The 23719-nt window shown below is 39.9% G+C and overlaps 2 protein-coding genes and 1 long non-coding RNA gene across 7 annotated transcripts in view; all 3 read left to right on the top strand.

Moving 5' to 3' along the window:
- LRRFIP2 (LRR binding FLII interacting protein 2) overlaps nucleotides 1-13084 on the top strand; it is a 60580-nt gene extending 47496 nt beyond the window's left edge. For 3 of the 5 annotated variants that reach the window (XM_050915816.1, XM_050915815.1, XM_050915814.1), the window contains 8 exons: nucleotides 1900-1992; nucleotides 5924-6025; nucleotides 6262-6394; nucleotides 7771-7820; nucleotides 8948-9068; nucleotides 10112-10191; nucleotides 11359-11463; nucleotides 12221-13084. In XM_050915816.1, coding sequence (XP_050771773.1) covers nucleotides 1900-1992; nucleotides 5924-6025; nucleotides 6262-6394; nucleotides 7771-7820; nucleotides 8948-9068; nucleotides 10112-10191; nucleotides 11359-11463; nucleotides 12221-12331 — 795 coding nt within the window. In that variant the 3' untranslated portion in view covers nucleotides 12332-13084. The remainder of the gene's footprint in view (nucleotides 1-1899; nucleotides 1993-5923; nucleotides 6026-6261; nucleotides 6395-7770; nucleotides 7821-8947; nucleotides 9069-10111; nucleotides 10192-11358; nucleotides 11464-12220) is intronic. The other 2 variants (XM_050915818.1, XM_050915817.1) reach the window with 1 other exon arrangement.
- Nucleotides 13085-19588: 6504 nt separating this feature from the next.
- LOC127012676 (shugoshin 1-like) lies at nucleotides 19589-20042 on the top strand. The gene is made up of 2 exons (XM_050890907.1): nucleotides 19589-19750; nucleotides 19837-20042. The coding sequence occupies exons 1-2, from the start codon at nucleotides 19618-19620 to the stop codon at nucleotides 20040-20042; spliced, it is 339 nt and encodes a 112-aa protein (XP_050746864.1). The 5' UTR covers nucleotides 19589-19617.
- Nucleotides 20043-20783: 741 nt separating this feature from the next.
- Nucleotides 20784-23204, top strand: LOC127029972 (uncharacterized). Its single transcript, XR_007768262.1, has 3 exons — nucleotides 20784-20815; nucleotides 20948-21099; nucleotides 23072-23204. It is a non-coding gene; the product is annotated as an uncharacterized LOC127029972 (long non-coding RNA).
- Nucleotides 23205-23719: the final 515 nt, after the last annotated feature.

The raw sequence follows: 23719 nt of genomic DNA, 5'->3' as shown, positions 1-23719 counted from the left end.
AGTTGAAAATGTCTCTGCAAGGTTTTCAACTTTGTTACATCTTGTAAAATCCTTAATTCCTGTGAGAATCGTGGTTCTCTCATGAATATTCCTTGTATCTTCTCTTCCTGTGAGGGCAGAACTAATGTTTGTATGGCCAAAATCTTTTTGCATAGCCAGAAGTCCTGATGCATGGATAATACCAAATGTTATTCTTTGCCTTTCCCAAAAGTTTCCATTTCCGTTTTTTCATTTTTTTGTGAGCATCAACCACTGAAGTTTGCAGTAGTGAATGTTTGTTTGCTTACCAGTCAAGCATAAATATAGCAACACTGGTCAGCATGTTATTGGGTCATAACCGTGTTGCTGGGTGTGTGGTGTGTTCTCTTCCCCTCTCCCCCTGCTCTTTTTTCCCCCTCTTGCCCTGTTCTTCTGGAAACAAATCAATGTGCCCTAAAATCCCAGAGCTATTATCAGTCTTCATTTTAAAATGGTCCACAAAGGTGTATATTGTCAACAGTATGCGGGTTTCCATTTCCCATTAATTTTAGTTCTAGCACTGGAAGTTGTAGTTCAATTAATACATCATTTCCCCACTGCCTTTCGGTTTCAGTAAAAAATTATGATCTTAAATGTATGGGCCGCAGTTTCCACTACCTGATTTTTGAAAGCTATATAATATTGCATTTCATTGATCAATTTCTTTCCCCACTCAGTTCTTGTGCTCTCCAGGTAGTAGTACAGTAACTCCAAAAGACTTCTGAAAAGTCCCAGATCTGTTATGGTTACTGAGAAAATAATATGCTTCGCGAACTGGAGCTGGTATGACTTCCTAGCTGAAGAAAAGGAATAAGATTAGCCTAAGTAGCAGCATTTTGCAGTAGATTAATGCTGACAAGCAAAAAAACTTAGCAAATTCTGGTTGTAGCTCTGTCGCTTGCTCTGGATTCTGTTTGACTTCATGGTGAATTAAAAAAAAATTTATACTTTCTTCTTTGGTTCTTGGGGTTTGTGGTGTTTGCTTTTCTTTTTTTTTTTTTTTTTTTTTTTAGAGTATGTGAATCAAGAATATACAATAGATTTGTCTGGAGTATTTGCTTTGGTAGACTGTAGCGTATGTGTTGAATATTGGCCAAATGCATGCAGTCCCTTCAAAGATTTGACCCATATTTACCGTTTATTTGAGTAACTTCTCCATCTATTAACACTAACAGAAAATCTAGCTGAAGCTTTTTGCAGAAAGACATTGTCTTCCATTCCCAGATGTAAAATCAAGTTCATTCATTAGGAGGGCAGAAAAGTGTCTCTGGCCCTATAAATTCTTATGTTATCTTCATACATAATTATATGAGCATAACAAAGAATTTTAGTTATGTTTGCAGGGCAAGCAGCAAAATGCAATGTTAGATAAAAAAAATAGGACCACACTTGATATGTATTAATATAGTATCAGAAAGCAGTCAGCAGCTGTTATTTCACTTCCTGGATGCTTGATTCAAGCTTCCTTCTTTATACTTTCAAGAAGATTTTCTGTTTTGTAAAACACTAATAAAACCACTTGTTAACATTAGTGTTCACTTCCAAACAGGACTTGAAGGTATCTGGAAATTACAAACAGGGTAATTATTTTCCTGTAGAAAGGATGTTATCCCCGGTCTGCAGTGGGAACTGTTACTAAAGAAAAGTAGCTCTAGCTGCACTAAATTCTCCCATCAACATTAAATGAATAAAATTAATTACCATTCTCTTGCATGAATTCATAAGGAATATATTATGTTAAGTTGTACCCTTTTTCTTTAACTTCATGCTCAAACTCTTTGGTTGACTTCTACTTAATTTCCTTTATCTATTTGAATGGTTTTTTTCCATTTCCTTACTTCTCTTTCCTCTTCTATTCTTCCCTCATCCTATTTACTACAGGAGAATCAACGCATGCAGCAGAATATAGACTCCATAACCAAAGAGGTGTTTGATCTCCAGGAGACAATTAATTGGAAAGATAAAAAAATAGGGGTATGAATCAAATATGGGGGGAAAGGTATTTTTTCATTTTAGGAGTAGATGGATGCCCCCACACCCCAAGGAATGCTGTGTACTCCAAAGAAATGAAGGCCGCTCCCAATTTAAATATTTAAAATGTTTTGCAGTCTTTCTCTTCTTTAGAAAATGAGCTCCACTTCATCTTTACTTGCATAATGATGAATAATACTAATTAAATCTGCAACATAATAAACTGTTATGCATACAATTTTATAATTTTTTACAAAATATTTTTTTACCTGTATTCAAGGCTTGAAAAAGTCATTGTTTCCTTATTCTTAACAAAGGTAAAAATGGCCTGGGTCCATATATTGATCCATAGTGACAGCAGTAATATAATTTTATCCAGATTTGAAATTGTTTTTAAAGCTTTCAATCTCCTTAGAGGCAAATACAATTTTCAAAACTTGAACAGTTCAAAGCTTCCTCACCGTTTGACTCCTGCCTCTGTTGTCATCTTAACGCTTTGCATAAGAATTAGTGGATTTTAAAAGGGTCTGCTTTACATACCTGGGATAAGAGAGATGAAATACCCCAAATAATGGAAAACCTAGAGAGCTGTAGAAGCTAAGGGTCAAAATGTAGAGAAGTCTCAGTGAATATTTGTAGATCGTGCTTGCATTTGGCATGCCTAGAGCTAAAAAATACGATCTTAAATTGACTTCTGCAGCCAACTTGCGCATTCCTATATTGCCCTTCTGATCCTTCTAGGGCTGGTTAGCTTGGATGCAACACTGAACCAAGCTGATTTGGTGATACCACACAAAATACCAGAGAGTTACCAACTATTGGAATTGAGAGTTGGAATTGAAACAATTGTTGTGTGGGACTTTTTGAGAAGCATCTGTAGGGCTCCTGTATAGGAAGGAAGGTGGTACAGGAAGAACTGTGTTGATATTCACTACACAGTTAATGTAGGTCAGGCAGGGTTTGTCAGTTTTGCTTCTGGGCAGCACAGAAGTGGTAAAACTGTCTGAGTCAGCCTGATTCTCAGTGATAACTACATGGCTCTGAACTTGTGCTGTTCTGGGCCACAAGTAGATTGCCTGTTGGTGACAGGGAGTTAACTGGAAGGTCTTTAGAAAGGAATTGTCTGCCTTTTAGTAACTCTAGGGTCATTTCTCTCTAACTGAATTCATACTAGATTTTGACATATGCAGATTTCTTTGAAAATTGCTGTATTTGCTGGAGTTCAAGTCACTTTGAAAAGTTATCTTTTAACCGATGGTGCCCGGTTAAAAAAAAAAAGCCCTGTTATACAGTCTTTTTTTCAATCCATATTTATTTCATGTTTCAGTCCTTCAATCCATATTGCAATCTTCTCTTCCATCGTAGTATAATATTTCAACATTTTTAAGTTATTTCTGAACATTCTTCTGAAAGGATTTTTTTATCTTTAACCATATCCTTTCCATACTTACTCTTCACCTTTGTGTACTGGACTGTCTCAATGTGAGCAATTTTTATGCAAGCACTTTTTTCTTTCAAATACGTTGCCAGAGTTAGTACCGAGCATATCATTTATCTAATGTTCAAAAAAAATAGCTACCAGCCAGATGGACAAGAAAGATATTTTTTCCTCTAGCCAAAATTTTCCTGCCAGTTTCTGTGTTCTTGTAAACACCATAACTGGATTTTTTCTAGTTTTTTTTTTTACCATCTCAGAATTGAAATCTTAGTTCTTAAAATGTAAAAATGCTGCTGTCTTTTCTTTCTCACTTCTGTTATCTAAAAACACTTACATACTTTTCTTAGCTCACAGTTTTTGAGTCTTCCTCCCCAATACTGAGTAGCTTTGCTAATTTTTACTCTATTCCAGCTTCAGAAGTCTCTGAGCTTTACAAAGGAGTAGTTTATAACTAGAATTATAACCTAGTTTTACAATGTATGCAAGACTGATGCTGCCTCAGAGGAAGAAAGGGAGGCAAGCAGAATAGAGATAGCATGAGTTCGTTTTACACCTGCCTTCTTATATTGTCCTGTTTCTACAAAGTGATTGAAATTTGCAGTTGTATTTGGTCTTAAATTAGATCAATTTGAGGACACTGAACTATAACTTCCAGGTTATATTCCTGAAATATACAGCTGTCTTACTGTTGGTGGCTCCAAATTGTACATGCATTACCAATTTGAAATTAGCAATGGCATGTCTGAGTTTGGTATAGATTTCATGAAGGTTTTTGGAATATTTAGAAAATTGGACCCCAGACAAATCTGCTTTCTACCAAATGATCAGATTTTAATCATACTGGTATGTTAAAACATGCCTGCAGAGCTTAGTTGTCCTGATCTCTGCCCCCTGCCCCAATAGAAGAACTGCAGAAGTAGATTTAGTAGAAAATCCATGTCATATATCATAATTCCTGAGCATACAAAGACTAGCAGTTTTACGACAGTTTTTCAACATTGAATAATGATTACTAATCTCTCCATAGGTAGAGATGCATGGTTATATCAGTTTCACTTCCTTCCCCATCAAAATTTTCTGATTTCCGATACTTTTGCTTAGGGGGTGAGGATAGAAAGGATGTTTTGGGAAGGTCAGCAGCACCACAGGGCACTGCCAAGCACACAGGATCTGTGTCTGCAGTGTGATTCTGGGCCTCTGTGTCCATTCTCTCAAGTGGGTGAGCTTACTTCCCCCTCCGTCTCTGCCGCTATTCTTCATGTAATGGCAAAGGTGTATGTATCTAAGTGGAACACAAAATGATGTAATGATTAAGGTTCTTCACACCATTTATAATGTAGTTAGAGATCTAGTATGTGTTAGGAAATAAAAGGACATCTTCTGAATTCTTAAACTATGATGTGACAACTAATGCTTTCACACATGTTGAATTACCCTTATATTAAATGTTACATTTACATACTAATAAATCAAGTGCAACAGCACTTAAATTTTTCTGTTGAAATTAAGAGTAATGCATTAAAACATTGCTCTAGTATACAGATTACAGATAATTATTAAAATTCAGCATACTGCAATTGTTATGTGGGGCAATTACAATACAAAGGTATACACCTTCATTTCTTTCTTGGTATCAGTCCATTCCTAAATTCCTATTCATGCATGACATAAGGTTTAGTTGGATAATTTTCTTGGTAAAATGTGTGTACACTTTTGCAGTTGCTGTATGGTCAGGATTACTTGTAATGCATGCAGTATTGAATTTGAATGGAATACTGGGATGCTGCCCAGTCAAGTGAAAGTGTCTGATTAACTGCCAGGTAACACAGCTCCAGCATAGGTAGGCAAACCCATCTACATCCGTGTTGCGTTTTTAGCTGCAATCCTTTTTTGTGCTAAAATTGCGCTGCTAGTGTTTGCTGCTTTTTTTCCTCTAAAACTGATTGCTTTGATTTTACTAAAGGATGGTTGTAACACTTAAGCAAGTAGTAAATAAACTAGTATTTGTGAGTGGATGACAGGCTTATATATCCAAGGTCTTTTATGAGGTAAGATTTCTACTTCTATACCCTATAAAAGGTAGAGAAATTAGTTCAATGGATGTAACGTTTTAGGATCTCTGCCGATTGAATTCCAGCAAATTTTATTTCTGGCCACAGAGTACCTGTATTAAGAAGAGTCACTTACTCTTTTGGTATTCAATTTAGTTTATAAAAATCTACCAAAAATAGAATCCACTAAATAAAAATCTATTATAGAATCTACTAAGACTTGCCTGGGGAAAAAAAATGTCATGACAAACATGCAGCAATGAGGCTAGATATGTGACTTGTAAAAGGTAGTTATCAGAGATGTATGTTTGTATATATTAAATACCCCTTTTAATTTCTTTACTTCTATTGAGCTCTTTGTATTTACTTGTAGAAAATCTCTTTGCTATCTGTCATATGCTTTTTCTCTGTGCCATTCTTTTTCTTGCTATCTGCCTGAACCCAGGCCCTAGAAAGACAGAAAGATTACTTTGACTGCATTAAGAATGAGCGAGATGAGCTCAGAGAGGAGTTGGCTGACCTGAAGGAAACAATGAAGAGAGGAGAGGTATGTTGGTAGTAGTTACTTTACAGTAACAGAAATCCAGGAATGGGGCATGAAATCAAGGTCAATGAAAAAGAGGAAGAATGGTTACTATTCTTGTGCAGTCTCAAAACCTGACCTTAGGGTAGGATAAATAGTGCATTTCATTGTAACTGTTTTGATCAACTTGAAAGCTTTTTAAAAACTTTTCTGTCCAATTATATTTGTACGAGTAGGTTTTTTTTCTTTTCTATTTTTAGAAACATGGATTAGTTATAATTCCAGATGGCACACCAAATGGTGATATAAACCATGAATCAGTGGTTGGTGCAATAACAGTTGTATCACAGGAAGCTGCTCAAGTCTTGGAATCTGCAGGAGAAGGACCACTAGGTACAAATATCCTGACATACTTTATAGAGTGTTTGAAGCCTTTGTTTCCCTCATGTTCACAGTGGGTTGTGATTTACAGCCACAAAAAGATACCTGTGATGCTTCCGGAATACATGCTGACACAACTTTAAAGACTGTGATTTTTTTTTTTTTATGCTGAGTAAAAAGACAGATGTATCTTTTGAATAAAAAAAAAAAAAAAAAAGTATGTGTTTGGATGTTTGTAACTGATCAGATCTCTTGGTCCAGTTTCTGTTTTATTACTGTCAGAAAATATCTTGCCTAAAAGTCTAGTCTTTTGGATTAGTATGTTTTCCATTGTGTTTCATGAAAAAAAATTCTTTAAAAGTATGTATAATTAATGAAAGAACTTCTGTTATAGAAAACAATGCATTGTATATTCTTTCCCTTTCCTTAAAATACTTCTGCCTTTATTAGTGTAAAGCAAGTGCAGTCTTTCATCACATTCATTAGAAAAAAAACCCAAAGTTTTAAAAACATTAAAAAAATGACACAGACAACAGAAAGATGCAAGTTTGGGGGGCCTTTATTTTAACTTGCTTTTATCCTTGGGTTGAACAAGTTAATGTATGCATAGTCAGTCCACTGTAAAACTCTGTTAGTTAACATGCAAAGAAATATCTCTCTAGACTTGTATTATATTTGTACATAATATATAATAGTTACATATTTTTGTTTTGACAGATATTAGACTTGATACATGTTTTGCTGCTGCTCCATCATTGTGAAATACAGATGTCTTTATGCTTTGTTGCTGTCAAAGTTACAATTTCCAAGGGAGCTGCTCTAATCTTAGGACCCTGTTGCTTGACAGGCTGTTTTGTAGCCATTACTGATCTTCTGACTGATTAGAGATATTGCAACATTCCTGTGGGTCCTTTCCCAAGTACTTTTTTGTGGTTTGAGAACACTTTCTACAACCTTTCTAAACATACAGGGGAGCTTAGTGCCTTCCCTGAAGAGATAGCCATCTTTAAAAATAAGACAGGGAAAAGAGTATGCAATCAGAAGAAAATTTTGTTGGAAATGGCTATTCTAGATATTGGGACAAAACTGTGTTTTATTATTAAAAAAACCAAATCCTCAGTTGTTATTTACTTTGAAGAATTACTAAACTTAGAGGTCTTGCTTCTAAAATTGTTATACTAATAAACAGCATGAATGAAATATTTTTCCTTTTTTTCTGCTATTAACTGAAGGCTGGTATATTGTTATTAGTGAGATATCAAAGCTAATAGCACTGGGAGCATAAAACTAAGTTTGAAGAGCATTTTATTTGAAAATGAACAAAGTTATGAAAAATATGTTCTTAGTTACAGATTTCTCTGGGTTTTAATTGGGTTCTTTGGTTTTAGATGTCCGGCTACGAAAACTGGCTGGAGAAAAGGAGGAATTATTGTCCCAGGTAAAATAAGCTATTCTTTTCAGCAATAGACCTTTGTGTATCCTTTTGCAGACTATTAATATATTAGTAATAAACAAATATTAAGCACCTTTGGTGCTTAATCAAATACTTAAGCATTAAAGCAAAATAAAATACTCAACTTCTTACCTGGCTGGCTACCAGGAATTATCAGCTCCTCTCACTAGTGTCCTTATCCACGTGACTTTGATCTTGGTTGGTAAAGAACCCTCATTTCACTAACTGGTTAGCTGAAATCTAACTGGCTGCTGACTCTACTGTTAGTGCACGTACTTAAAGTTGTTCTTTCTTCTATTTTGTCTTATGCGGAAATACTCAAGTCAGTAAAATTACATTCTCGTAAGCTCAAGTGGCACTTTCTTCCAAATTGCTAAGTGGTACTATTTCTTTGATCATTTCAGTTACTCAAATAGAAAATTAATATTATCAAAGTAGTTGTATTTTAATACAGTTCAGTATTGAGAAGAGAGGACTCAAGAAAACATATAGCCATTGAACAATTGTTAAGAATACCATGGGTTTTGTGCTTCTAGTTGAACACATTGCAAATTTAAAGTGGTGTTGTCAACATTTGTTTTTGCTGGGAATGTACCTTAATTTTAGTGTAGATACTTGGTTTAGAATGCCAGTAAATTCCAGGTGGAGTAAAAGATGGGACCCCAAAAAAGCTATGGATTATTCTTTCTGTAAACTCACCAGGACATTGTTCATTATCTTCATACATGTTTAGAGTGTAAAAGGTGTACTGTAGAAGAAATGCAGGAACAGAGTTTAATGCCGCCACCTCCTCTGGAAAGGCAGCTCTGTTAGAGTTACTGGGTGCCCTTGCATTGCGCAGAGATCCCTGCAGCACTGACCAAACTGGTGGGTTTGGGTTGTGCATTGACATGCAGAGGGCACTTGCCCAGCAATGGGGATGGGGGACTGCAGCCACAGGCTGCAGGGACTGGCTTCCCTGCCTCCCCTGCATGACTCTGCTTCTCCCGCTTACAGAACCGTCTCAGCCGGTGGCACCTCAGGACTGCTTTGCCTTTTTCCCATTGAACGTTTAGATACACAACTACTGAACTTCTGGGAGTCTTTTTCACAACAGAACACTTCTTTTTCAGGTTAGAAAACTGAAGATGCAGTTGGAAGAAGAACGACAGAAATATTCTAAAAGCGATGGCATGAATCCAGATATCATAGGCTTAGAGAATGGTTCTGACTTGCAGCTAATTGAAATGCAGAGTAGGTATATGGTTCCTGTTCAAAGGTATTCTTACTGAGGAGAGGAAATGGACTCTTCCAACTCCTTTTCCTGTATTGTTGTGCAGTAGTATTGTGAATGAATATATTGTTGAGCAGCTAGTTTTTTGTTGGTATATCTCCTTGCAGGAAATTTCTCACTGCAGAATAGCTTAAAAATCTGCCTCTTTCAGTATTGAATAACAATGTTCTGGGAGGTTATTTTCCAGTTGATGACCTTGCCTGGGATGGGTGCCACTACTTGAACAATTTCAATTTTTGGATGAGATTTAGATGAGAATTTCAGCTGAGATATTTTGTTAATATAGTCTACCTGATTTTTTTATTTTGTTGAATCTTTGATACAGAAACTTAATCTAAAAGACTATTATTCTCTGAAGCAAAACATGAAAAATTATTAAAGTTTAACACAATATTCAGTGTTGCTTCATAGAAACACGAAGCTACTTCCTATTTCAAGCAAGCTATTTTCTTCAGCTGAAAACTTTACTTGTTTGACAGATTGTCATTTAATATGCTTGTGGCAATGAACATGAACAGAGCACTGGCAATGTCAGGGCTAAAATACAACACCAAAATAATTTGCAAAGCTCTTTGGAGTTTGTCAGGCAGGTTCAAGCCTTGTGCTCCTTATCATTCAAATGTTATTACAGATGTCTATGCTAAATGCTGCTGGTATTATGTCCATTGTCATTTGACCCACTTTGCAGCATGTGTTGGTTATTGTGTTGATTCTCTTCTGAGAGATGAGTTTGCTAATCTAAATATATGTTTTAAAAGGTGCGTATCTCATACATCTGAGATTTAATGCATGCTCTTAGAGACAGTAGTTGTGTTCTCTAAATAACAGGAAAATTATTTCCTTCTCATACTCTCAAAAAAGATTTCTGAAAGAACATTTACCTCTTTATAATCTTGTATATGGGCTTCTCAATAAAATGGTCTTTTTAATGAATTTTAATTAAAAGGGAAACTACCAGTTTAGAGTTGCTTTGAGTAATATATTCACGTCAATTTTTGTCTAGGAGATGCCAACAGACAAATTAGTGAATACAAATTTAAGCTTTCGAAAGCTGAACAAGATATAACTACCTTGGAACAAAATGTAAGTATGTCTTCGTATTTATTGTTATCGTTACGCTTGCTCTGCACACTGTTACGATACTGTTTTCAACAAAAACTATGAAAACATATTTCATCATTTGATTTACTGTTTGTTCTTTAGTTTGCACAGAATGGCACTACGTTTGTATTTTTTCTTATTTCCTGCAAGTCCATACCTGTGCGTAGTCTAACCATAAGAGAAAATAATCAAGAGTTAATTTACTAAGATGTGAATGTATGGCAGAATATAAAGAGGAACTGAAGCTACTAGTTCAAGAAAATCAGTTTATGTAGCTTAATTACTTGTAAGAAAGTTGTATAGACTGTGGAAGGTACATAATTTACTCTGAAATTCAAGAGTTTGTTTTTATAGACATGTATATATATCTCACTGATTTACTCACACTTTGTAAGTCAGTAACATGGTATTATAGTTCAGCATCTCTGTAGATTACCTAAAAATCACATAAAGGATTATAATTTGAATGAAGATGCATAGTTGTTCTCTCTTGCATAGCAACAGGCTACCAGCCCATCCTATGGATTTGGGGATAGCAGGGAGCTATAAATTACAGCAATCCAGCGAGTGGGCTTTAACACCTGCAGATTGCAACCAGGATTTGTCTTGAGCCCCCTCTTTACTGCTGAACTCTGGGCTTGAGCTCAAGACCTCTTGCATCATGTCCTGATAACAGTTACAGTCTCCTTTCTACTTTGCACCTCTTCATATGGTCTCTGCTTTTCAGCTTTCCAGCTTTTGTTTTTAATCCCATGTGTTCCCCAATTCTTGATTTTTCTTTTTCCAACTCTTCTCTCTCTGCTTAGTTCTTTAACCTTCTGTATCTTCTCAACTGTGTCCTATGCTATGTTGCATTCTCTACAGTTTCCTGTGACCCTTGCCAGGGGAGGGACAGGCAGTGAATGATATTCCAAGTTTCTGCCCACGATTTATTTTACTGTTTTATTAGTTCTTTTAAACACTCTCTTTGCAATTATGGCTGCTGCTAACACAGTTAAACCTCCTCTTTCCAGAGGGAGATACTATGGATAATTCACAGGATGCCTTGTGTTACAGTGGCTTTTCAGAAAGGGAAGAACAGCTGGTGGCAGGTGAGCTCAGGGTGGAACACCTGAGTAATTGTTACTTTTGTCTTGTTTGGGTTTGCAGATTGGACGACTTGAGGGGCAGGTTGCAAGGTACAAAAATGCCGCAGAAAATGCAGAAAAAGTAGAAGATGAACTCAAAGCTGAAAAGAGGAAGCTTCAGCGAGAGGTAATTGACTTGATTTCCTTTTCAGCTGTATGCTCCTTTCAGTCTTGAACAGCTCTGTCTTTTGCCTCCAAGCTGTTTTTTTGTAATCTTCAGTTACAGCTTTTAAGTGTTTTTTGAGGAGACCTCCAAGTCTATCAGTGTTGCATTCAGAAGACAACTGTAGCACATAAAAGTAATACTAATTACAATTCAATGCAGTACTTCCTTGGAAGGAAGGATCTAAAGTTGTATTTTCTTCTAAGTGTGATAACTTGTACTATTTTAAGCTAATCCTTCCATAAATATTACTGGGGAGCCAAATGTGCCCTATGTTAAGTGCCAGCCTGGGAAGTTTCTAGCATGCGCCTCACAGGGAGCTGGGAAGAAGCTGTATTTAACTGAGCTGTTGATGATGTGTGCTTAAGAGTTGCTGCATGACTAGCATGATGCCTGCTACCCACAGCAATATATATCCATCAGCAAGTAACAATGGTGGAGAGGACTTTACCTTTAAATAGCATGTAATAGGAAGTTGCAGGCACCTAGTTCTTTTGGAATGAGTACATATTTCATGTTTCAATTGCTTCCCAATTATTTAACAGTTGAATTCCGGTTCATCTGACTGCAACAATGAAAGTGTTGTGTCTTAACTTATGTGGCACTCTTATAAAGCATATAATATTTGTATTCCTGATTTAATTTCCTCTGTCAAAGCTTAAGAACAGCAGAAATTCCAAGTAAACTTAAAGTGATTGTAACTTTTACTTTCATTTTATAGTTAAGAACAGCACTGGATAAGATAGAAGAGATGGAGATGACGAATAGCCACTTAATGAAAAGGCTGGAGAAGATGAAGGCAAATAGGACTGCGCTTTTATCTCAACAGTGAAGTGGAAATTGAAGATATGATGCACTGCTCCTTGAATAACTAGCCCCTAGCTTGTTTTTAAATACAGACTTTCATTGGCACAAACTATTTGAACACTGAGCTGTTCATTGGTGTTTTAGTTTCATAATTAAATGGCATACTTTTTGTAACTTATGAGAGAATGAAATGTAGTTTGAATTCCCATGTGAATGACAGCAATTTTTCTGTAGTGTTTGATTCTAGAGTCAGAGCTGGAGCACAATGCTGTATGTTCGACCTAGTGATAGAAAATGTTTTTACAACTGTGGAATCAAGTTTACTCACGATCTCTTTTGGCTGCTTTAATGATGCTTGATGCTCAGAGGCAACTGCATGAATTCAAGACGACACTGTATTACTGTATTATAAACTAACATATATTTGCTCAAGACATCACATAGCACAAGTGCCTTTTATCTGGTGCAATTTAGACTTCATTGTTGAAATAACCTTTGAAATCAGATAACATTTTATTTTAAGATACATTTGGGGTATTCACTAAACTTTATACATTTTGAAAATACATTTTTGTAAAATATTTAAATTTATAAGAAAAAATAGGGACTGTATATAAAAATCTGCGCTTTTGCATGGGCACATCTGAGTTCTAGGTAATTTTGTCAAATACTAGCCCCTGATACTCTTAGTATTAAGAGTTGCAGATTTAAAAACTTCTGTTGTACACCATCAAATTATGTGTCATCTGCTGCTTAAGTGTGAGTTGAAATTTTAGGGTGGGAGGAAGGGGTGGGAAATGTGGCTAAGGAGTTTATTAAATGGACACTTTACTGACCAAAACCAGATGTTTTGTGTTTTCTTTTAAATACTGAGATACTAACAGGACAGAGCCAAATCTTTGCAGAATAGTAAATTCTGATCTCCATATTCTCGAAAAGTATCTTTTTGGCTTTGAAGTAGTGAGTTTGAATTTTTTTTTTCTGATGTCTTATCCTGGTCTGCTACTCTTCGACAGTACTGCCATGGAGGAGGGGGGCAGTACAAGGAAGAAGGTGCTTTCTGGAATGGTGTGGGTTTTGTCTGTAGCCTACTCTCTATGGACAGTGAATGCTATTAAGAACTTCCACTCTTTTCAAGCTGGCGCATCACAAGTGGGAAATGAGCAGCACCTGCAGTGGCAATTCTGAAGTATTTGAAGTGGCACTGCCCCTGTGTTGGACTTTCCTTGAGGCCAGCAGGAGCCCAGCATTTGATCTGAATCATTCTTTTGGATTTGTATTGGATGCTTTCCTGTTGCAAATTGCTACCCTTCAGGAGTATTTCTCAAAGCAAGGCAGGTTGCAGGACCTTTGCAATCCAGAGGGTTAGTACTTCTGCTTGTACCAGAGCTGCTTTCCAAAGAACAGCCATCTTGACAGTGCAAAACTGAAGCTTTCTGTCGCTTTTGGTTTGGATGCTTCTTGGACTTGGAAAAGAAAATGCCTTCCCTGTTGAGAAACCTCCTTGTAAGTAGCAGATCTCCCTAGGCCTACTCGTTAAATAGGAGACAATTGTAGTTTGGTGATCACATAGCTCATTGTCTGTGCTGTTAACTCTTTGCATTCCATTGTGTACTTGTTCAGAAGAAATTATCAGGGTCTTGATTAGTTGTTCTTAATGGTGTGTATTCTGAAGATAAAGGGATACTTTGTGGGGTTTGAGAGTGTTCACATATACAAAACTCTGCTAAAACCTTATTTGGCACATGGTGGGGAGCACATCTCCTTCTAGTTCACCTTGTCTAAACCACCCTGCTGAAGCTGGACATTTTATGGCACAGGGAAAACTCTGATTTCAGTATTAAACCATGACAGTCAGATAAGGAGTTACTAACTCAGAGTTACCAGCCTACTGCAAAACTTTTTCTGGAGCACAAGTAAAGCGTCAGTACATCCTTTCTAAAGACTAAGATTTTTAGTAGTTTTTTTAAGAAGTTGTTCATTAGAGTTCTGCTAGTGTAGCTGTTTTAGTTGTAGAGCTTCCCCAATTCTTGCTACCAGAAAATCAAAACAAATTCAACAAAATACCCAGAACATGGATTCCCAACGCGTAGACTAACTGAATAATACTGGATTATGTGATCCAATATGACTCTTAAGGCAATTGAAAGGGCTAAGAGGGAACAGCCCTAGGAAGAATTAATTGCAAACCTTTCACCTTTCTCCAAAACAACTCTTACCAGCAGTAAGAATTTTTCACCAGATTCTTGTGAACTCCTTTCATATAAGTGGGACAGATCCAAATAAAAATGAAAAGCAAAAGCTGTAAATAAAACCAACATGATTATCAAGCCTGTCCCATTATTAAGTTTTCCTTATAAAACTATTTCAGAATCATGCAACTCCACAAAATTTTTGTAATTACTATATCCTATCTGACATTTCTTTGAAAATTAGAGTCACTTCGTTTTTCAAGCTGTGATTTTTACAGTGCTTTTAGTTATGATGCAAGTTAATGTTGCAAACAACTTAGAATGTATAAAAGGTCTGCCTACTAACAGGGTACACTAAAGTTTTAAAACCAGTTCTCCAGTATGGCTCATGCTGCTTAGCAGCTGCCTGTTCAAAGTTTGGCCCTTGACATTTAACAAACTTTTTTAAATGCTCGCTTAGCAGCACAGCGGGCTTACTGGCCACCTTTTTAACTCGCCCCCCCCCTCCCCCCAGCAGTCTAAGCAATCGTATTTAGTTGGTGGAATAACAAAATCTTGAGAAGCAAAATGCTTGTTTAGTTGCATGTGCCTGATTACTGATTTCCTCCAGAAGAGTCAATACAATGGTCAAATCAATAACTATTCTTCTAGGGGTGCAGACAGCAGTTGTTTCCTTTCTGGTGTCATCCTTCTCCATTTCTATGTCAGTGTCTTCCCGTGGTCTCTTTCTGCAGTACGGAAACAAAACCAAAGTATGTTCTCTTCTCCTGTCACTTAGGTAAAACACACACAGCAGATGGGATGCTCGATTCACGTGCTCTATGTTAACACTGAAAATGCAGAACGTTTCCCAAAGCTTCCTAGGCATAATTTGTTAGAAAAGTTCTCCTTCAGCAGTTTCTGCAACTTGTCGTATAGGACTCCATACAGCTGCCTTCCACCTTTGATGCCTTCCTACAATGCGACAGGACCCATCAGTAAACAGGGCATAGTTTGTCATTTTCTGGCAGTTTATTATATAGTGGGGCCTCTTCAGCACGCATTACCTCCTCCTCTGGCGATATTCCAAAATCTCTACCTTCTGGCCAGTCCGTGATCACTTCCAAAATTCCTGGGCCACTTCGTTGTGCGATCAGTGCAACCCACTGGAAACTCACTGGAAAAAACCCAGTTTTTTCCAATTGCCTTGTCAATGCCTCCTTCCCTAGAAAGGGATCCCAACTGCTTGGCTTCCTTACCCTCTAATTCCAAGCTACTGGCTCCTTTACCCCAGCATCGGAGCAGCCAGGTGATAATGTGCTCGCCTGGACGACGGCTGAAGTCTTTTCGTGTATCTCGCAGCTCACTCGGGGATAGGGATTGGGTGATTATCTCCGGTTCTGCCTCTTCCTCCTGTTCTCGTGATGACCCTGCTTCACCTTCATCCTTCACTAAGCGAACCCATTTTTTTGTATATTTCTTCTTCTGTATAGGGGTGATTGATATTGGCACCGGTTGATTCTCGAGTTCAGCTGCATCATCCATTGCCAAGGTTTGAGTAGCCACAGTGCCTGTCGCCAGGGTCTGAGTAGCTACGGTGCTTATCACCGGGGTTTGAGTAGCCACAGTTGTGGGGTTTGGAGTAGTCGCAGCGCCTGTCATCGGGGTTTGAGTAGCCGCAGTGCTTGTCGTAGGGGTTGGAGCAGCTGCAGTACCTGTCACCAGGGTTTGAGTAGCTGCAGTGCTTGTCGCTGGGGTTTGAGTAGCTGCAGTGCCTGTCACCAGGGTTGGAGTAGCTGCAGTCGTGGGAGTTGATCTCTGGATGGTATTTTTAAATAGTTGTTTAACCCTAAACAAGATCTGAGTCGCGGTCAGGAACATGCTGGTTCCTAGCAATAGGACCATGCTGAGTTCAGCATCCCAAGAATATTCAAAATTTACAAACACCTCCAATGCTATTGTCATTAACCTGGCAGAGAAAGGGAAGATGTGGGAAGATGTCTCCCCGATAGGCTGGCTCCGAGGAGAAAAGGTAGAAAGTGTAACTATTAATATTCTCTAGGAGATAGCACCCGAAGTACAGAGATGTCTCCTCCATAGCTTGGCTCTCAGAGGAGAAAAGGTAAAAGGTACAATTATTAATAGTCTCCCGTAGGTGGCTCCCAAAGTACAGAGGTGACAACAATGCTGAGTACAAACACACGATTAGTTTCATGACCTGCACTTCTATCATAAGCCAGTGTTACAAACAACAACAACAACGTAGTAACTCTAATCCACTTCCCACAGGTAATAAATAGCACAACAGGGAGCATATACTGCAAGTAAGGTATTTCATAATGCAACTTCAAGAACAACCACACCAACCTTGAGAGCAAAAGAGTCCACACTGTAACCAGTGACTATCAAACCAATATAATGAATACTTATAACAAGTTTGTTTTAACACACTCTGATCTGATCTGTCGTTATCTCAACCCTTCGTGCCCCACGCTGGGTGCCAAAAGGGCTGTTGTGGTTTAACCCCAGCTGGCAACTAAGCACCACGCAGCCGCTTCCCGCTCCTCCCTCCCAGTGGGATGGGGAGGAGGGAAAAAAAAAAAGGGAAAACTCGTGGGTTGAGATAAGAACAGTTTAATAACTAAAGTAAAATAAAATACACTACTACTACTACTACTAAAATAATAATAATAATAATTGTAATGAAAAGGAATATAACAAAAAAAAAAAAGAAATAACACCCAAGAAAAGACAAGTGATGCACAGTGCAGTTGCTCACCACCCGCTGACTGATGCCCGAGCAGTGATCCACCCCTCCTGGCCAACTCCCCCCCATTTATACACTGGGCATGACCTTCTATGGTATGGAATATCCCTTTGGCTAGTTCGGGTCAGCTGCCCCGGCTCTGCTCCCTCCCAGCTTCTTGCACACCTGCTTGCTGGCAGAGCATGGGAAACTGAAAAATCCTTAACTTAGGATAAGCGCTACTTAGCAACAACTAAAACATCAGTGTGTTATCAACAGTATTCTCACACTAAATCCAAAACACAGCACTGTACCAGCTACTAAGAGGAAAATTAACTCTATCCCAGCCGAAACCGGGACAGGTAGTTCATAAGGGCATTTAAGACTTACTGATCACACCAGGATTCTAACCTTTAAGCACAAAGTCAATTGGGCTCTAAAGGACAAATCACAAAATGCTGATATTTCTAAGGATTTTTTCATTATCATTTTTCTGTAATACTGAGGGGGAAAATTCTTTCAAAAGACTTCTGCCTCTCCTAACAGCTCCCTAGAGAAGCTACAAAAGATTTCAGTGCTTTTATCTTTACTAGGGTAATGTCTACAAAATTCAGTAATGGAGTTTATCTTTCTATCCCCTACAAGAGAATGACCTCCAAATAGAGATAGACCAGCATGATCTCACTAAACTAAAGTCCCAAGAGATCAGAAAAGTCTTCAATTTCAGGGCCATGCTGTGAAATAAATAGGTAGCACTGCACGACCTCAGGAAAGATGAGACTTGCCAAGGAGGCACCATCTCAGGAGAGAAGTGTCTGCTCTCACTCAGCTCCACCAGGCATCACTGTGTCCCCCTGAACATCAGCTGTTTCAACCAGACCACTATCATCTTCCATTTCAGCATCCTGTGGCCTGACTGCACCCTCCGGAGGTCCTGCATTAATCTCTCGTCCCTTCAGTGGGGCCTGTACTGAGGGGTTGTTCACTGGCTGGAGAAAAGCATCCAATTTCTGTTCTCAGGAATCAGTGTGGACTGGAATTCAGTCATTTACAAACAAAAAATTACCTAGAGAAATATCTCAAAGTGTTCCTGAGATTGTTGAGATGAGCTGGGAGTTACCAAGAAAAAAAAGAGGAGGTTATTTTGTCTTGATACAAGTATAGGCATGAAAAAGGTAATAATGACTGACACTTGGATAGCAACAGAGAAAGCTCTTTTTTTTTAATCAAAGCACAGTTCATTTAATCAGAACCAGTGTATCTGTGACAGGCAAGTGAATAGTGGCTACATGACCTTACCAGCATTGCTGGAGACCACAAATTGCTTGTCGGTCAAATGAAAAACAAGCGTTAGCCATAATTACAGAAAGCTTATAGGGAAAGTTGTTATGTTTGGTCAGATCAGCTGGGGTTTGGTTGAGAAAAAAACGTAAGTTGAGTTTAATTATATTAATCAGATAATTTTAGAGATGCTTGCAAGGGGACAGAGAAGGTTGTTAGTGCCTCTTGCATGCGGGGTTATGCCCAATTACTGCCCACAAAAAGGTGCAAAGTTAGTAGAAAGTGGGCATAAGGATAATTGTAACATGGCATAATACCAGTATTTTTATTGAGGGCATGATTTTAACACCCAGCACAGTTCGTTCTTCCCTCAAGCTTGCAGTGGTTTTGTTTGGTCCATGAGGGATTGTTGGGGCCGGGTGGAAAGATTCGGTGACTGTTAGGGGACAGACAGCAGCACCAAAAAGGTAAAGAGAAACTCGGTTTTCCTGGTTTGTCTTTTGTGGGACACCACATGCCAAAACGCAGCCTCTGGGGTGCCTAATGCGCTCGTGGCTTTTTCTACCAAACTCCACCGAGACCGTGAATCTCCACAGCCTCATCTTGTGCGCCAGAAGGAGATCTTCACCCCACACTTCCCACTGAAAACCAGGAGTCCATTAACTGCAAGCTGTTGATTTACACCCCCCCCCCAAAAGCTACACAGGCGAGGCCAGTCAGGTTGAGCAGCAGAAACACCGACAATATAACCCCCCCACAATCTCGCAGGCGGAGGGGTGAGGTGCCCTGTGGCAGCAACTCACGGCCCGGCCACCTCTCCCCGCCCGGCCGCGGCGGGAGCCGCGACGGTTGCGGGCGGTTGAAGTCGCCTCAAGTCGCCTCGCACGAAGCCGCGCCTGGCGAGGGACGGGTGTAGGCCCCGCCGCCGCCGGGGCGCTGGGCAGGCCGGTGAGAGCGGTGCGGCTGGCCGGGCGGCCGGCTGTCCGGGGCTCCCGGGCCCGCACCGCCTCCGTGCGGCTGCTGCCGCCTTCGCAGGCCGTCGGCCGCTCCCCGGTTCCCTGCCGCGGCCGTTGCGGGTGACTTCTTTGCCTCCGTTATTTGTGAAGGTAGGAGATGGCCAAGTCCTTGCGAAAGCCGTTCAGAAGGATTCAGGCCAACTTGAAAGAACGAATAAAAGAGAGGAACAAGAAATGGACAGGGCTGGGGAAAGCCTATGAGCCCTTGTCTACAAGTGCCAACGGCACAAGTAAGGTGCTTTGGTTGCCTGTGTCGCAATTTGTCCGGTGCTCGTTCTTAATTTCCCGTGTGTAATGACAGACGGTTCTCTTGCAGCCAGCAGCCCTGTGCGACTGAAGAGCATCCAAGCCAACAACAGAGCTCTAGCTCTGGCTTTGCATGAGGAGAAGCTCAAAGTGAGAGAAGCCCGAGATGCCTTTCTGTGTTTAAAGGGAGAGAATCAATGCTTGAAGTTTCAGATCTTTTATTTACAAACACTGCTTCAATCACAGCAAGTGCAGGCACCTGCTGAGGTATTTTGAACACTGTCTTTGTCTTGCAGTAATGGGGAGTGCCAGAATTGGCTCCAGATAAGCCTGAGGTCTCTTTCTGAACTTTAGTGACTCGTGACAAGTCAGTTAGCTACACAGGAGAGGTCACGTTAGGTTTCCCCCCGTTCTAGTCATTAATACTTCCTATTTTTTGCTTCTCCTTCTTCTGTAAGGAGAGTCAGTGCTCTCCTTTTAATGGGTAGGTGTCTGTGACACCTGGTTTACATATAGTTCAGTTTTCTTATAATGTAATTGTGAGATATGTATATGTGGAGCTGAAAATAACTGCACCAACATGGTTTGCACTGTTCCTCTGTTAGACAAGTGTCTCAGCTTTGTTTGGGCTCTCGTCTTCAGAAGCTGCTTGGAAATTTCTGTAGTCAGTTGCTGGGCCAGAAAGGTCAGGGGGTTTGTGATGTGGTGGCATCCCGCCTTCCCGTCTTTGGTCTGGACCTTTACTTCTGTCGGCCAGGGAGGCTTCTGTTTTCTGAGTTTTCCCCTCCAAGTACCTCCATTGCTTTCTTCCTGCAGACATCCACACAATTCGCCTGTGGAGGCGAAGGAGAGGGCTGGCTCTAAGCGTGGCAGAATTTGAGTTTCTCTTCTCTCCTGCTGCCAGTCTTCTGAAGCCTTGCTCTCCTGGGGACTATCAGTCTTGTTTCAGCTGCTTAATCACAGTGAAACATTTCTTGTTGGCAGAATGCGGAAACGTTTCCTTCAGTGCCTGTAACGATTCCTGTTGTCACTGGACAAGAGCATTGTGTGTAAGTAGCTCTGATTAATTTGTCTTGTCACTTCTCTTACAGTTTTCTTACAGTGAGGAGGGGGGGGAGGCAGATGTAGCGCAACAGAAATAATTCCTTGTCCTAAAAGCGATGTGTTTTTCCCCTCCCTAGGGGAGCTCCACAACATATTGTGGAACGTGGAGAAATCCCTGAGAGTGAGACGAAGGCCACAGCAGATGACAATAAGCCAGCTGGCTGCATTTCAGAGGACCGCTGTGAATCTGCCAGTGCTAATGCCATAAAGGAAGTAGACCCAGACTGTGGTAAGGAAATCTATTGAGCATTTCTCCCTCCTGAAGCAAGGAGGAGGACTGTGTGCCTATAACTGCATCATGAATACTCCTTTGTAGTAATAGTGAGATAATACATGAGAACGGAGAAATTCTGTATAGTGGTAGCTGTGGTTGTACTAGCTGCGGTGAGGAGCAGAATTGAATATCAGCAAAGGCTAAAGCTTTTGAGTGAAGATGCCTGGCAGAACGGGGATCGAATTTGAAAGGTCTGACTCCTGTATCCTTGCCTCCTAGTGACCTGATCAACTGAACAGCTGACTAGAGAAATCTCCTTTTCTGTGGCCTGTTAGTGTTTATGATGAGGTAGTTTTTGAAAGCCCAATATTTGAAAAGACTAATTGGAGAATAGGTATGAGCCGCAGCTCAAATTTCCTGGAGTCCTGCTGTTAGGACTCATGTTTTCATGTGAGGAGAATACCCAAACTGTAGCCTATTTCAGGATGCTTTCTGGAGACTATATTCACCCGAGCTTATCTTGGTGACCACACACTGGGTCTTGCAAATCTTTTTAGAAAACTCTGCGGTTCGTCTGACTGACGGATTTAGAAAGGAAGCAAATCTTCTCTGGGTTGTTAATCTGTAGTTCAGTAGGACTCCTTGTTCTGAGTTGAATTTTTTTTTTTCCTTGTTAGCATAGTGCCAGAGCTGGAGACTGTTTCTTCAAATGAAGAGTGTGGACTATCTGGCAATGTGTTCCGCAAAAGTATGTCCATCAGGCAGTGCTATTCAGAGATAAGGGCTCGTGCATTGTGTCCTTAGGGTTTTGCTGTTCCAGAGACACCTCATTCAACAAGAGCCTTTTCCAAACAGGAGGAAGTTAGATTTGGGGAAAACCTAGAGGAACATAATGTTGAAAACGCAAATCGCAGTATTTCTCAACAAAATGAGAGCATAGGAGAACTGGAGCTGGTGCTGAGGGAGGTAGATTCTGCAGGTGCCCAACTGAATTCAGACAATGTGCCTGACCTGAGGCAAGTTGTATGTAAAAGGCTCTTGAGTAAGGAGGAAGCAGTATCAGGAGAGAAAGCTGGAAGGTGCTGGAGAATCCTCCAGACCAAGCCTAGCACAAGTGAAGACTTCTGAAGGAAAACCAGAGGTGCTGGCTGAGTGCTGTCATGGTAAGGGCCACAATTCTCAGAATGTACGTCAGGTGACAGCTTTTTGATGGAAGAAGGTGATTGACCCAGCTACCAGTGGGGCTGACACAGAAGGTGTATCAGTCCCAGCCACAAGTTGGGCAGTGTTGATGAGGATTCAGAAATGCCTCATCACCATAAATCACCCAGCAAGAGCAGCTCAGTGGCCAGAACAGGTGGACGGGGAGAGCATGCAAGACCTGGACCTGAGAGGTGTCTGACAGAGCCCAAGCAGGAACCCCAGAATGAAAGAGAGGTGGTGCATCCTACACCAAGGGCAAAGCTAGTTGGTAAGGGGAGTTTGAAAAGTGTTGTGTCCTTAACAATTTCTGTACTTCCTAGACTGTTGTTTTAGGGAAGCAGACTGTTTCAAGCTAGCTTCTCTTACAAATGCACATGTGCTGTAAACCTGATATGACAGTGTCATTTATCCAATGACTTGTTTGTCAGCAAAGAGGTAACTGAAGCTGGATACTGTTTGAAAAACTGCTTAAAACCAAACTATACAGTTGTTTGTGTTTCACAATGTTTTAAGGATGAAGGGAAACAGGAAATCAGAGCTACTAATAAAGAGCATGTTGCCAGAGAAAGCTGGATATTCTTTTTTTAATGGCAGACCAGTGCTTGAAGAGGATCAGCTTAAGTATTTCTTACTCTTTCTTGAACGGAGAGATGAATGTCATAGGTACAGCTGGCAGCTGCTTAATGTCTACTAGTTCATTTTTATATATTGTGCCTTAAGATCCGTGTTTTCTTGAAGTGTTGGGTGTATAATGAACTAACATGCCTTGAAACTCTTTGAACAGGGGAATCTTTTGAGCCTTCTCGTCGATGTCTTCAGAATGTTACCAGCACAGCATGCTCCGGCCTCAGCACTGGGATAACAATTGTTCACCCAGCACGTGAAAGGCCACTACCTCTGAAACACAGGCAACATGATCCCAGGAACTGTGTATGTGTCCTACTTCTCAGCTTAATGCAGTGACACACTGTGGCCTTTCTTAAATGGCAGAATATGGCAGGGGTTATTTCTCTAGGATGGCCTTTGAAGAAGGGTCTGATGTTAGTAGTACAAAACAGTTCAAAGCAGGATCTAATGTAGTAGTTGGGAGTTGAACTGTTGTAAATAGAGGAGGGAGTGGGAGATGAAATAGAATTCAAACTTAGTTTTGCTGCATTATTTTTGCAGGAATCTTAGAGGAGATGCATTTGCAGATAAGCATCGTCTGACAGCTCCAATTTTCCAGCAGAAAAAAAGAAGAATCTCGTGAAATAAAGGAGAAATGTTTTAGTTATCAGTGAGTTTTCCTGTCATTCTTAACACCTAGGCAGTTCATGATGTGTGAGAACGTCTCCTACAAATACAGTCACATCTGGGCATCTGATACTAGGGACACAGGCAAAAGGTTCTCTTCTTTAGTGCAAGGAGTGACTTGCTTTTAAGGAGGTGGCTT

The sequence above is a fragment of the Gymnogyps californianus genome, chromosome 2, assembly GCF_018139145.2.
Source record: "Gymnogyps californianus isolate 813 chromosome 2, ASM1813914v2, whole genome shotgun sequence".
In the NCBI taxonomy this organism is placed as follows: Eukaryota; Metazoa; Chordata; class Aves; order Accipitriformes; family Cathartidae; genus Gymnogyps; species Gymnogyps californianus.
This window is presented reverse-complemented; position numbering and strand designations above follow the sequence as displayed.